Genomic DNA, 15,794 nt, shown 5'->3' on the forward strand with positions numbered 1-15,794 from the left:
CAGCGGCCATGGCTCACGGGCCCAGCCGCTCCGCGGCACGTGGGATCCTCCCGGACCGGGGCACGAACCCGTGTCCCCTGCATCGGCAGGCGGATTCTCAACCACTGCGCCACCAGGGAAGCCCGGCCCTGCTGTTTTAAGAGGTGGTCTGTGTTAAAAACTGGGGTTTACGAATCTCAGGTGAGATGACATCCAGACATTTCCAGCACCCAAGGGATGAGGCCTACTTTCTCAGGTGGCAGGTGTGATGAAAGTCACGGTCAGATGGAGAGGGGCTGGGGCTTTGGCCAGCGTGAGGAAAGCACGGTGGGTACACATCCCTGGGCTGCTGCCGCAGAGCCCCACACCCTGCCGGCTGCTCCCCAAACCGTGTGAACACGATGCTTGTCACAGATACAGTAAACTCATTTCCTGAATTATACAGGGAGGCCACACAGTTCAAACACATGCGGCTCCCCTGCAGCTGCCTGCACCAGAAACGAATGTGTGTCACTGAGGCTCGCAGCAACGAGCTGGGCTGAACGGGCCACGTTTGATTTGTCACTGGGATGATGGATGGTATGTTAAGACCAGCTTCTTGGAGGTAAGGCAATTAGGGGAGAAAAGAACAAAAAGCACTTCATGGCTGACTCGGAGCTTGGGGTTGGTAAAGTACACAGAGGGATTTTTTTTTCCTTTTCTTTTTTTTGCAATCTTCAGATCTGGAAATATCAATAATTAAAAAATAAATCGAGTTCACTTTGAATTTCAAGAGAACCTTTACTCTCTGTGGCCAAGTGAAAGTAACATGATTTACTTTTTTTTTTTAACGCCTGAAACTGCTAGGCTCCTTTGATGGAAGAGAATAAAGACTTTTTATAACGCTTCTACTCTGCTTTGAATTTTGGAAGCTGGAGCAAAACAAAAGGAACCAGAAAGAAATAGTCATTGGCCTGTGTAGGGGGGGGGTCACAAGGGCGCATCAAGGCCAGGGCACTGGCCCCGTTTGGGAAGGCAGCAGGCACCCAGCCCTGCAAGGAGGCATGCATTTCCAGAGACATTGCTCAGGCAGTGTCCTAACCCCGTGGAATCTTGAGGTGAGGGCGGCCCAGCGGAGGAGCTTCTGGGTTCTTTCCTGGGTGAGCCAACTCCACAGCACTTCTCTCAGAATCTGCCCTAATTGCCGGGGGTGGGGAGTGGTGGTAATTAGTTACTATCTTGCGGGGGCCTCTGTTTGCTCATTCATTACCTCTGCATTGAGCACCTACTAAGCAGAGTGACTTCAGGAAATAAAGGAAGCGCTAAAGCTCAAAACACAGGCTCCCTGCTGGAGGAGAAAAAGTAAAGACAGAAACAAATGTACAATCCACTCGACAACTTCCCAGGAGATCTGAAAATCCCTGCTTCACTGCCAGCCCGGAAGGGCTCCCTCAGAGGGGAGCATCAGAGGAGGGATGAGAAGGGGGGCCACCGCCAAGGGGGTGCGTCGAGGGCTACCTTTGGTGTCCTTCTGTAGGACCAACGAACACCTGGCTAGACGAACTTAATATGCAACAATTCACCTGGTGAGCCAGCTGACCCCCGCTGCGACTGCCCTACAAGGGTCTGTGGCCAGGCCCTTGAACTTGCATTTCCGATTAGCACCCCAGGTGATTGTGATGTGGGATCTGTCCAACCCCACTCAGATCCTAAAGCTTAGGATGAAACATGTCAGGGCTGGAAAGATGTCCCAGCTCATCTGTCTAGATACTCATGTGCTCTGAGTAATCGGGGAGAGGGGCACTCCAGTGCCCACAGGGTCAACTGGCCCCGCTTTCCCTGCTGCCCTGGTTCACTGGGTGGAGGGCCATTTGCTCCAATGGTTTCTTTCTCCTCAACTTTGGCCTCATGACCCAGATCATAAAAAAGCTGCTACTATATTTCTTTGAAAGTATAGCCCACCCAATTATACACACATGCTTTCCCCAACACAGCATTTTGCCATCAAAATACTGGCTTGATCGTGAGAATGGTAATAATAGGAGGATTTATTTTCACAGCAACAACTGAACCAAACATTTCTGTTTGAAAATATCTATTTCTGAAAAAACAAACCCTTATTGGAAGACTTACTATGGCAATATTAATAAAATGTATTTGTTGGAAATACACTTTTTATTTGAAATCTTTATTGAGAAATGCATTTTTGTTACTTTTCCTACTTTATTTGGAATCATATTATGGTGGCCCTTATCAATGACTGATGAGGGCATCCAGATCAAATGGATTTATCTGAACAAAAAAGATGGAGAGGAACACTGACCCGGTAGTTCTATCCAAATTTTTTTGGCATCTGACAATCTCATAAATTCTGCTTTTACTTTCTCTGCAAGATTCCTTTTTTCCTCTTTCTCACAGTCTGTATATTGTTAGCAGGCCTAGGCTATTTGTCTCATACATACACACACACACACACACACACACACATCCCTTCTTTGGCAGGGAAGAGGCCCTCTCCTGGAATCACACTGCGTTGTCTGAGTCTAGCCCTGATGGTGTTAAAGACAACTGCTGACACCCACAGTCATTCTGGGCACACTACATATAGTCACATCTTTGTCTCAGTTTTTATGTTGCTCTGTTATTTTTTTCTCCAGGGTTTCATATACATCAAGCTACATATCTACTTATGTATAGGGTCAAAATAAAGTCCTTGGGCAGTTTAAGTTTTAGCTTTGAATTTTAATTTTTGGAAAGGTCTTTCTTTTACAACTTAAAAATTCATTTTTTCTGGTTATGATGTACATAATATATACATAACATATACATACACACTAACGTATACATACTTACACATGCAAATGTATAGTTTTTGGAAGAAAACTAAGTGATAAAATGACTTTAAATCAAGCCACATTTATTGTAGTAATATATATCCTAGTCTTTTTCTTGCTTATGTATATGAGTTGTAAAATAGACGTCTGCTATACTGTCTATTTAGTTTTATAATCTTTTAAAACTTAACTGATGACAAGCATTCGCCTATAGCGTTAATTATTTCAAGTCATATTTTGCAGTGTATTTTTATGTGCTTCATTTTATAGATGCCTTATAGGTCATAAGCTAGTTTGCTACTGTTGGATAACTGAGTTGTTTTTCAGTTTCTGTGACTAAATAATATGCGATAAACATCCATGTTCATAAGGGATCATGTGCCTTTTTGCTTGTTTCCCTAAAATAAATGGTAACTTTAGGTATTGGGTGGTGCCCTTCCTCTGATCGCTGAAAAGGTCTTGAATTCTGACAGTTCTAGGACACCATTTACTTTCTTTTGTCACAGATCCTGAAATTGTGTAATGCAATTTTCCTAAATTTTAAGACATTAAGTTTACACAATGTCCATCTAACTATAACCTAACTTACTCTTTAAAATGCACAGGGCTTTCTGAAGATCTTGTATGTACTGTCTGTGAGAATAGAAAGTACTTAAGCATAGAACTTAATATAGGAGTACGGTTGCTTGAAAACATTTAGTGCACAAGAAATTCTTAGTAAATTTCACCATATGATGAGTAAATAGTTCCTCATCTTGGATTCTATAAACTGGGTACTCAGAATCTAGTTTTTTCTTTTTTATCATTCATTCTAGATAAATTTTCTTCAGCAGAATATAGCCTACTTCATTTTCATTGTTGTTGTTTTAGTATTATATTTATCACAGTGATCAGTATCCACGAGTAGACTAAAGGTAAGTCCCAAGAACCAGCAACCTGGATGTTCTCTCTGGAATGTTAAACATGGTGAGATTTTGATAAACCCTTGAAAGGCTTTGAATGAAGTAGCTGTTCATGGAAGCCAAATGTGTAGATAAGCGAGATATTTAACCTCTTGCCCAGGCCTTAAGAAGTTAGGTTAATAAGAGGTGCTACTCAAAATAACCATTCCCAAGTCAGGAAAGTGTGAAATGTAGTTCCAAGGATGCTGTCAATTCCACCGAGAGAGTTTCCAATGTTAAGTTAAAATTAAATTTACTTTATCTGGGTAACTTATAGCACCCTGGTAGTACCAGGTCTTAGGAGGATGTAAATTAACAGCTTTATCTCCTTCTTCTCCCCCTGTTAGATATCAGATTTATAACTGCATGCTCTATAAGACAGTGTGTATGTCTAAATCGTCCACATTGCTTTTGCTTTAAGCAAAATCCTAAGAACAGTGAGATGAAATTGCCTCCTGTCCATTTGTACGGAGGAGATCCATTTGTTTACTTACGGAAGGTCTGATATTGACAGGCTAATACCAGTGGGTACCAAGACCATCTGAAGGGAAAATGCCTGGGTGCCATGGCTACTACTTTGAAGAACAGTAATAAATGTTTGCTATGAATATTTAAATACGGTAATAATGTTACAGACATTAAAATTTACATTAATTGGAGAAGAGAAAGATAAAATTTTTTCACAATCTATTTTTGAAAGGTTTGGTTGTGACATAACTTGTCTTTGTAACTAGAACTTGCCTATGAAAGACGGTCAGCAACAGAAGTTACAAGTTTCCAAGAGAAGATACTTAAATGACTAATTGCCTTTGCGCAGAAGTTACCATTAGAAAGAGATGGTGGGGGAGAAGTATTTTTATTGAGGTAGAATAGAAATGTAAACGTCTTCTGATGAGAAAGATTAAGTTCTTTCATTCTGACAACTGAAAGAGAAAAAGGGAGGAACACTGACCTGTGTTAGGTAGTTAGTGGCTATAAATGAAGGCGGTCAGGGGTGACGTCTTGAGCTGAACTTTCCTGGCTAATGGCTGTGAGAAGCTGCGGAAACCTGTGAGGTTTGGTCGAAGGGAGACAGAGGACAGATTGCCAGGGAAGGGTTTGGTTGTGGCACGAGCCTGAAATTGTGTATTTGTGCACCAAATTTCCTCTTCGGCAAGATTGGGGCTGAGGGGAAAACTAAAAAGAATCCACCAATGCTGGAAAGACCATACTGGTGCATTAGAAGCAGCCAAGAAGGAGGTGCTAATATTTCCAAAAATTGCACACAGGTATCATTAGGTTCTATCAGGATTGGTTCACTTTAGAAACTGCTTTAGAGACAGGTGGAGGAGGTGACAGGAGAAAAGAATAATTTGAATGACATGCAAGACGTTGAAAAAAACTCCGTTCAAAGAATGGAATATCAAAGATGTTTGAAGGAGAAAAATCAACAAACAGAAAAGCTGTAACTCATTACATTTTAGTTTTATTGGGGCATGAAATGAAGTTTCATGATGTTCTAAAAACAACAGCTTCACTGCAAAAAAATGAATAAATGAATTAGCATTAAATCCATACCATATTTTTACCTCATTTTGATATAATAATAGAAACTGGTTAGTTATGTCACAGTCCTCTTCTTAAACCGTACACAGAGAAACATTTAAAAAATTTCAAATGGTTCCTACATTCAAGCAAAACCAGGCATAGACAGGCTGGTTCATTTATGACTTTCCAGTAACATTTCCCTCTAATGGCTTTTACCAAATGATTCATTTACTCAGTCTGTGCTGAGGTAACCTCCTGGCTGCACTGTTTGCAGTTCTCACAGCTCAGACTCTAAGGGCCCGAGTCTCTTCACTAATGCACCTCGTGAGTTTCTGTGAGGGTTGAGAGTTCTCATGCAGACAAACTAGGAGTCCCGGGTACAGTTTTAAAATGTCCCGCTTTCACTGTCATTTCTCTTTGGAGAAAAGAGAAAATCGCTGACACTTTTTTTTTTTAAACATCTTTATTGGAGTATAATTGCTTTACAATGGTGTGTTAGTTTCTTCGCTGACACTTTTGACCCACCGGATATTGTAAAGTGGCAAAGTTTCCATACCTTTGCAAAAGGCTGAGTATTTCTCAAGTCTTTGCTGGCTCTGCGGTTCTGATTCACTTTTCTCTTGTCTTTACTGCCTTACTTCCTCTTAGATTACAAGACGAATCTACTAAAAGTCACCTAAAATGTCAAGATTTTAAAGTAAGACCTGTATGGATTCATTAGCTTTCCCATTAGGTATTGGCGTCGCCTCTGGCCCCAGCAGTATCTAGAACTGCAAGAGGTTGTAAAGACAGGGCTAGTAGGTCTATGACCTTCTTTAGCTATGAGCTCGAGGAGGTGATGGGGTTGAAGGTCAATGACTGTAGAACGTGCTAACAGGAATTAGCATGTACTCCTTGACGACTTTACACAATTTCTACCAAAAAAGATTCTAATTTAATGCTACTCAACTTAATCACCAGTTCTTGGGTTTTACTTGAGACAAGAAAACGAAGGCCTGACCTGCTGGAAGTGAAGGTGAGGGAAAGCTCTTTGGCTCTTCTTTGGGTAGATTTAATCTCACGCTCCTTTGCTGAATGCTGCAAAACACTCTGGAGCATAAGAACTTCTCTTTCTCGCCTTCCTTTTTTATCCCACCAAGTCCAAAGCAGGAGAGGGTGGAGAGCTGCTGGGCGTGGTGGGAAGGGGTGAGAATCGGGCAGGGAATCACTCCTGCTCTCAGATTTTGCTGGTGGCCTGGGCAGGGGTGATAGGTCGTGGCATGCGAACCACCATTCCCTCTCTCTCAATTCCCTGGCAATGACTGTGGCCAGGCTCAGCCTAACAATCCTCATGCCTGTGTTTTCGGTCACCATGCCTGACTGTCCAAAACTGGCACTAGATATAAGCCCCAATTCCAGCACTTTTGGACTGAAGGAACAGTACCCTGAGGATTACTGAAGGCTTTTAGACTATCATGACCTTTGTGTATTCCCTGAGGTATTCAGATCTGATTCTTTGATAAGTTAATGGTTGCAACTGAGCACATAATTCTTTATATCCACTTAGAATGTTTATGAGGGAATTAGTTTCCATATAACACCATTAGGTCATCTCCTGGTTAGATCGATATATGAGTGACCATTTTTCCTAATGTATGATAAATACATTGACATATATTGTCAAATACCTGAAATCAGTTGACACCTAAGCTTATGCCTTAAGACAGCAGGCAGCAAGTACGTCATTTTCATAACTGTCATGGATACTCCCTACCCACCTCGCCCCACAACGAGCTTGGGTATGTAGACATAAAGGTAAACACAGCAAATAGTAAAAATCCTACAATTTTAAGAGAAAAAAATATGACCCTGAACATTAGCATGGGAGGTTTTCAAGCTTATTGATATTCATAGCCTTTAATCATATCATCCCAATGATATTCATAAGTAACAAAGGCTTTGTGGAAATATTTGACAGCCAATAATTTATTTTAACAGACATTAATATTAAATTGATTTAGGAAAAAGAAGGCACAACCCTCCCAGACTTCAGACAATACTACAAGGCTACAGTAATCAAAACAGCAAGATATTGGCACAAAAACAGACATAGGGATCAATGGAACAGAATAGAGAGCCCAGAAATAAACCCACACATCTATGATCAATTAATCTTCAACGAAGTAGGCAAGAATCCACAATGAAGAAAAGACGGTCTCTTCAGCAAGTGGTATTGGGAAAGCTGGACAGCCCCATGTAAATCAGTGAAGTTTGAACACTCCCTCACACCATACACAAAAATAAACTCAAAATGGCTTGAAGACTTAGATATAAGACAGGACACCATAAAACTCCTAGAAGACAACATAAGTAAAACATTCTCTGACATAAGTCATAGAAATGTTTTCTTAGGTCAGTCTCCCAAAGCAATAGAAATGAAAGCAAAAATACACAACAGCTCATACAACTCAATATCAAGAAAACTAACAACCCAATCAAAAAATGGGCAGAAGACCGAAATAGACATTTCTCCAAAGAAGACACACAGACGGCCAATAGGCACCTGAAAAGAGTCTCAACGTTGTTAATTATTAGAGATATGCAAATCAAAACTACAATGAGGTATCACCTCACACTAGTCAGAATGGCCATCATTAAAAAGTCCACAAATGATAAATGCTGAAGAGGTTGTGGAAAAAGGGAACCCTCCTACACTGTTGGTGAGAACATAAACTGGTGCAGCCACTATGGAAAACAGGTTCCTCAGAAAACTAAAAATAGAATTACCACATGATCCAGCAATCCCACTCCTGGGCATATATTCAGAGAAAACTATAATTTTAAAAGATACATACACCCCAATGTTCATAGCAGCACTATTTACAATAGCCAAGACATGAAAACAACCTAAAGGTTCATCAACAGATGACAGATGAATGGATAAAGAAGATGTGGTATATATATACAATGGAATAAAAACTCAGCCATAAAAGAGAATGAAATAATGCCATTTGTAGCAACATGGATGGACCTAGAGATTATCATACTAAGTGATGTCAGACAGAAAAAGATGAATGATACCCTTTATATGTGGAATCTAAAATATGATACAAATGGACTTTTTTATAAAACAGAAACAGAATCACAGAAACAGAAAACAAACATGTGGTTTCCAAAGGGGAAAAGGGAGAGAGATAAATTAGGAGTTTGGCATTAGCAGATATGAACTACTATATATAAAACGGAAAAACAACAAGGTCCTACTGTATAGCACAAGGAAATATATTCAATATCTTGTAATAACCTACAATGAAAAAGAATCTGAAAAATAATATATATAAACTGAATCACTCTGCTGTACAGCAGAAAATAACACAACATGGTAAATCTACTATAGTTCAATTAAAAAAATTAAATTAACTCACTCTACAAGGCCACCATCACCCTGATAACGAAACCAGACAAAGATGTCACAAAGAAAGAAAACTACAGGCCAATATCACTGATGAACATAGATGCAAAAATCCTCAACAAAATACTAGCAAACAGAATCCAACAGCACATTAAAAGGATCATACATCATGATCAAGTGGGGTTTATCCCAGGAATGCAACGATTCTTCAATATACGCAAAACAATCAATGTGATACACCATATTAACAAATTGAAGGAGAAAAACCATATGGCCACCTCAACAGATGCAGAGAAAGCTTTTGACAAAATTCAACACCCATTTAGGATTAAAAACCCTCCAGAAAGTAGGCATAGAGGGAACTTACCTCAACATAATAAATGCCATATATGACAAACCCACAGCCAACATCGTCCTCAATGGTGAAAAACTGAAACCATTTCCACTAAGGTCAGGAACAAGACAAGGTTGCCCACTCTCACCACTCTTATTCAACATAGTTTTGGAAGTTCTAGCCACAGCAATCAGAGAAGAAAAAGAAATAAAAGGAATCCAAATAGGAAAAGAAGAAGTAAAGCTGTCACTGTTTGCAGATGACATGATACTATACATAGAGAATCCTAAGGAGGCTACCAGGAAACTACTAGAGCTAATCAATGAATTTGGCAAAGTAGCAGGATACAAAATTAATGCACAGAAATCTCTGGCATTCTTATACACTAATGATGAAAAATCTGAGAGTGAAATTAAGAAAACACTCCCATTTACCATTGCAACAAAAAGAATAAAATATCTAGGAATAAACCTACCTAAGGAGACAAAAAACTTGTATGCAGAAAACTATAAGACACTGATGAAAGAAATTAAAGATGATACAAATAGGTGGAGAAATATACCATGTTCTTGGATTGGAAGAATCAACACTGGGAAAATGACTATACTACCCAAAGCAATCTACAGATTCAATGCAATCCCTATCAAACTACTACGGGCATTTTTCACAGAACTAGAACAAAAAATTTCACAATTTTTATGGAAACAAAAAAGACTCCGAATAGCCAAAGCAATCTTGAGAAAGAAAAACAGAGCTGGAGGAATCAGGCTCCCAGACTTGACTATACTACAAAGATACAGTAATCAAGACAGTATGGTACTGTCACAAAAGCAGAAACATAGATCAAAGGAACAGGATAGAAAGCCCAGAGAAAAACCCACTCACATATGGTCACCTTATCTTTGATAAAGGAGGCAAGAATATACAGTGGAGAAAAGACAGCCTCTTCAATAAGTGGTGTTGGGAAACCAATGTGACATATTTTTTCTGTATTGTATTTGTATCAATCATTAGGTCTAGTCCACACTCAATTTACTCAGCCATAAAAAGAAACGAAATTGAGTTATTTGTAGTGAGGTGGATGGACCTAGAGTCTGTCATACAGAGTGAAGTAAGTCAGAAAGAGAAAACAAATAACCGTATGCTAACACATATATATGGAATCGAAAAAAAAAAATCTCATGAAGAACCTAGGGGCAAGACGGGAATAAAGAGACAGACCTACTAGAGAATGGACTTGAGGACACGGGGAGGGGGAAGGGTAAGCTGGGACAAAGTGAGAGAGTGGTAGTGTATATATGGACATATATACACTACCAAATGTAAAATAGATAGCTAGTGGGAAGCGGTCGCGTAGCACAGAGAGATCAGCTCGGTGCTTTGTGACCAGCTAGAAGGGTGGGATAGGGAGGGTGGGAGGGAGGGAGACCGAAGAGGGAAGAGATATGGCGATATATGTATATGTATAACTGATTCGCTTTGTTATAAAACAGAAACTAACACACCATTGTAAAGCAATTATACTCCAATAATAATGTTAAAGAAAAATTAAATTGATTTCCCTACTTGGTAACCATATTTATGTCTGATAGATTGTATACTTTGATAAATAACCTTAAAAATAAATGTTACTGAAGGTTGACTCACTATAATTTTAACAGTGAATACATCATGGAATATTTTCCTATCTAAGCAACCAGAATAATGATGATAGGATCCAAAAAAGATCTTAAAGAAGTGCTCATTGGGAATTCCTTAGCTGTCCAGTGGTTAGGACTCCCAGCTTCCACTGCAGGGGGCACGAGTTTGATCCCTGGTTGGGGAACTAAGATCCTGTGTGCCACATGGCACGGCCAAAAAAATAAATTTTTTTAAAAGAAGTGCTCATTAATGACCTTTTTGTTCTATGTGATAAATCATGTACTCTAAGAATTTTTAAGACTTCAACAGACATTTGCAGCAACTGGACTGGAAAAGATTCCCATTTTTGCTTTGCTATTTTAGAAAAATAAGTGATTTTCCTTAGATTGTTTGCTTTCTTAAATTCCATTCCCCGATTCATTAAAATCCTTCTGAAAGCCAAAGCTGTTGACATGACTGAAACAAACGACTTCACTGTTCACCAGATTGAGGCTTTGCAAGCACTTTATTAAAGCAGTCAACTCTGGTGATTTCAACTAATAAAGTATTTCTCCCAGAAAAAAACAGAACAAAGTAACATATCTAGCATAACAGTGAACATCATCTCAACAGAATTTCTAAGCTTTCCAGAAACACTGGGTTCTAAGAATTTAGCAGAAAAAAATTTCCTAGAATCATAGGTTTTATTAACTACCCCATCTCCCTCAGAGCTTTATGTTTTTGGTTTTGCTCTTTACATGGAGCGGCAGTAGAGTGGCCAAGAGCAAGGGGTATTGAAAACCCAGGCCTGAGTTTGAGTGCTGGCTCTGTTGATGACCAGCTCATTGACCTAGGAAATCCTCTCTAACTTATCAATTTCCTTATCTGTAAAACTGAGATAATAAGAGTATCTATCTCATCGGAATGTTATTAGGATGAAATGAAATCATATAACTAAAGGGTTTAAAAAGTGCCTAGGAGACATTTCTCCAAAGATGACATACAGATGGCCAGTAGGCACATGAAAAGATGCTCAACATCGCTAATTATTAGGGAAATGCAAATCAAAACTACAATGAGGTACCACCTCACACCGGTCAGAATGGCCATCATTAAAAAGTCTACAAGTAACAAATGCTGAAGAGGGTGTGAAGAAAAGGGAACCCTCTTACACTGTTGGTGGAATGTAAGCTGGTGCAGCCACTATGGAAAACAGTATGAAGGTTCCTCAGAAAACTAAAAATAGAATTATCATATGATCTAGCAATCCCACTCCTGGGCATATATCCAGACAAAACCCTAATCCAAAAAGACACATGCACCCCTATGTTCATAGCAGCACTATTCACAATAGCCAAAACATGGAAACAACCTAAATGACAGATGAATGGATAAAGAAGATGTGGTACATATATACAATGGAATACTACTCAGCCATAAAAAAAACCCCAAAATAATGCCATTTGCAGCAACAGTGATAGAACTAGAGATTATCATACTAAGTGAAGTAAGTCAGAAAGAAAAAGACAAATACCATATGATATCACTTATATGTGGAATCTAAAATATGGCACAAATGAACCTATCTATAAAACAGAAACAGACTCATAGACATAGAGATCAGACTTGTGGTTGCCAAGGGGGAAGCGGGGAGAGAGAGGGATGGACTGGGAATTCGGAGTTGGTAGATGCAAACTATTACATTTAGAATGGATAAACAACAAAGTCCTACTGTATAGCACAGGGCACTATATCCAGTCTCCTGGGATAAACCATAATGGAAAAGAATATTAAAAAAGAATGTATATATCTGTTAAACTGAGTCACTTTGCTGTACAGCAGAGATTGATACAACACTGTAAATCAATTATAATTTTAAAAAAAGTTCCAGGCTTCCCTGGTGGCACAGTGGTTAAGAATCCGCCTGCCAATGCAAGGAAAACGGGTTCGAGCCCTGGTCCGGGAAGTTCCCACATGCCGCAGAGCAACGAAGCCCGTGCGCCACAACTACTGAGCCTGTGCTCTAGAGCCTGCAAGCCACAACTACTGAGCCCATGCGCCACAACAACTGAAGCCTGTGCGCCTAGAGCCCGTGCTCCGCAACAAGGGAAGCCACCGCAATGAGAAGCCCGCGCACCACAACAAAGAGTAGCGCCCGCTCGCTGCAACTAGAGAAAGCCCGCGCACAGCAACGAAGACCCAACGCAGCCGAAAAAAAACATCCTAGGACACAATAAATTCCCAAATAGTTGTTAACTGTAACAAGAGCAATGATGATGATGGTGATGATGATTACTATTATTATCTTTCTCAAAATCTGTTCTCTTGCAACAACAGTATTCTGCTAACTAAAACAGAAAAATGCTAACCTTCCCAATTGAAACAGAAGAATTTAAGTTTAAATTTGATTGAAACTTAGCAGATATATTATACTTCCTGCAATTACACACATCAAAACTTCAAGATGCTCTTCTTCAAAAGTTTAAGAACTGGTGGTCAATGAAAGTAAAGATTCATATCCTGTAGAGTATTCATGTACAGTTATAGATAGACTTTCCCCACCTACATATTAACTAGCTTTATAAATTTCTCAGTGTGCCTTTTGCTTACTAATGCCACACAATCTAGAATTGATCCTATAATGCTTTAAATGTCAAAAATTTATTTTGGATATTTCATGTCTTTTTCTCTCCCCAGAGTTCCATTTGGGTAGGACTATCTCTTTTCTACCCATTTTCTCTTCTGTTGCATTTTGCCTGGGCTGGGAAAATAACAAACTTAAAAAAAATATTTCATGACTGCAGCATCTGAAATGCTTTAAAAGAAGAATAAAAGTAATATTTTGTTAGAAACTCATCCCCAACCCATCATTATAATAGTGGGCACTCTAGGGAAATACAATAAAATGCTCAAGACAGAAAGGACAAAACATGGCCCTGTTGCCATCCAACCCTCTGCCCAACTCCCCGGGTTATGTAATTTGGCCAAAACCAATTCAGACTTGCTTTCTTTCGGCACGACATGCTACTTAACTGAATAATAAAACACAAAGAGGATCAATTTGAGTTGGTGGGTCAAAAGACCCAACAATACCCATGAATTGGTGTTAAGAAAATCAGGTCCAGTCCCAGGACTTCTTCTGTTCTGTGCTGGCTTTCCCATTTTTTTCCAGAATAAAAACCACTACTTGGTGGAAGACCCCAAAAGGTGAACATGGGCTGCCTCACCCTCGAGGTCTTTTCTGGTCAGCTGCATCCCACAGGGCTGACCAAGTGTTGCTGAGGGCAGTTGTGGAGTTCTCTCCTCTTGAACGTAGGTGTTTCCCTGTGAATATGGCTGGGCGAGACCTACAGCTCAATGTGAAACTGAGAGTTCACTGACGACTGAACGAGAAGTTTTCTGGCTGCTGAGTCTCAGCTCACGGCATCCATATTCCACCACGGAGTCTTCTGGTCTCTGTGCACCCACCCCCAACACTGCTGTCTTCCTGGGCTGCCTTCCTGATCTGTCTCTAGACTGCAGCCACCTCACATGCCCAGGGCTTGGGTTCCTCGTGCCTTCTGTCCCCGCCACCATCCTAGCTTGGCTGAACTGCCTGCCCAGGTGTTGCCCTGACTCTGGTTCCTTGACCAGTCTGGTTCCTGACTCGCAACATTTTTGTACAATTAATCATTACTTTTATAAAAAACTCAGAATCAATTTGTATCAACCAGAGGTGTGATGATTATGGCTAATACATACGCAAAGAAAAGTCCATGGCTTTTGTTTTTGCCACTTATTTTTTTTTTGCGGTACGCGGGCCTCTCACTGTCGTGGCCTCTCCCGTCGCGGAGCACAGGCTCCGGACGCGCAGGCCCAGCGGCCATGGCTCACGGGCCCGGCCTCTCCGCGGCACGTGGGATCTTCCCGGACGGGGGCACGGCCCCGCGTCCCCTGCCTCGGCAGGCGGACTCTCAACCGCTGCGCCACCAGGGAAGCCCCCCTTAATTTTGAAGCAGTTTTGAAAATCGACTTTGAAAAATATCAACAAAACCTAAACTTCACTCCTGAATAACACTAGTGTTTACCCCTCAGAAAGGATCATCATCAGTCAAGAGGAAAAGTAAACAGGCAAATGTCATTTTAACATTCCTTTAGAATTGTGCTATGGAATGCCAGGGAGGTTGACCAGAATTTGGAGTGTCTACACCTACCAAACTTCATAAATCAATGACCTCAAGATATCACAGCATGAAGACTTTATTAGGTGCCACCTGTAATCACTCAATTAAAAACAAATAAAGGATGCATATTTAAACTTCAGTCCCTGACATGAAAATAATTACACAGCTCACATCTGGTTTGGCTAAACCATGATACTGACATTTACTTTTCATACTTTGATGACTTGTGGGAAGGAAGGTGAGTCAGCTACTGCAGAATAAAGTCAATTTGTTTTCAGACTAAGGATGGTCACGCTGCAATAGAAAAGATCTATGAGCTAACTTCGTGTAATTAAACCATCTTAATATTTGTATGGTTGACCCAAATAGTCAAGGATTCAAGCCTAGGAAGCCAATTCCTGCCCTTTTGGTGTTTATACCATAGTTCTTAAAGAAAGATAAAAATTTCAAGACTATTAAAGAGTTAAGTACAGAGTTATAGAATTTTAGTATTTCAGAGTTAGAAACCTTTCCACAATTTCAGAGCTCCAATATATACTCAGAAAAAGCTGTGTGTGTGTGTGTGTGTGTGTGTGTGTGTGTGTGTGTGTGTGTGTGGCTGGCAATTTAATGAACTCCAAAGGAGAGATGCTGATAATAGATTGAACATCTTTAGGGAGTAAGGCTGATGAAGTGACAAAAAGTTGGCCCTTGGATTCCATCTGCATGAATCTATGCTGCCTCCCCAGGAACTGATGCTCTTTATTTGTCCCTTCCCGGTCAATGTTGCTTCATGTGCACAAAAGGACATGGAAGAGAGAAAGGATAAAAGTTCTGTTCAATCCTAGCAATGCCATAGTGATCTAGTGGGCACTGTTTCTGCTTTCACATATAAATTTTATGTGACTATTCAATTATTTTCTGAAAATTAATAATCCTTTTCCAAAATTTAAAATTCGATGCGCTTGTTATATATTAGTTGGGAAATAAAGGAAAAAAGTCACTAGAAATCCCACCACCCAGAGATATGAATAATGACCATGAACA

General features: G+C 40.1%; 1 protein-coding gene across 4 annotated transcripts in view; it reads right to left on the reverse strand.

Annotated features, from left to right (window-relative positions):
- The window catches only part of UST (uronyl 2-sulfotransferase), a 294,924-nt gene that overhangs the window by 32,353 nt on the left and 246,777 nt on the right, over window positions 1-15,794 (reverse strand). The window contains exon 8 of one of the 4 annotated variants that reach the window (XM_028494337.2): window positions 4,700-5,249. The exons of the other annotated variants lie outside the window; for them this stretch is intronic. Within the exon in view, the coding sequence (XP_028350138.1) occupies window positions 5,029-5,249 (221 nt within the window). The 3' untranslated portion in view covers window positions 4,700-5,028. Of the gene's footprint in view, window positions 1-4,699; window positions 5,250-15,794 lie in introns of those variants that run through there. 4 annotated transcript variants of the gene reach the window in all.

This window comes from Physeter macrocephalus, chromosome 10 (genome assembly GCF_002837175.3).
Source record: "Physeter macrocephalus isolate SW-GA chromosome 10, ASM283717v5, whole genome shotgun sequence".
Lineage (NCBI taxonomy): Eukaryota > Metazoa > Chordata > Mammalia > Artiodactyla > Physeteridae > Physeter > Physeter macrocephalus.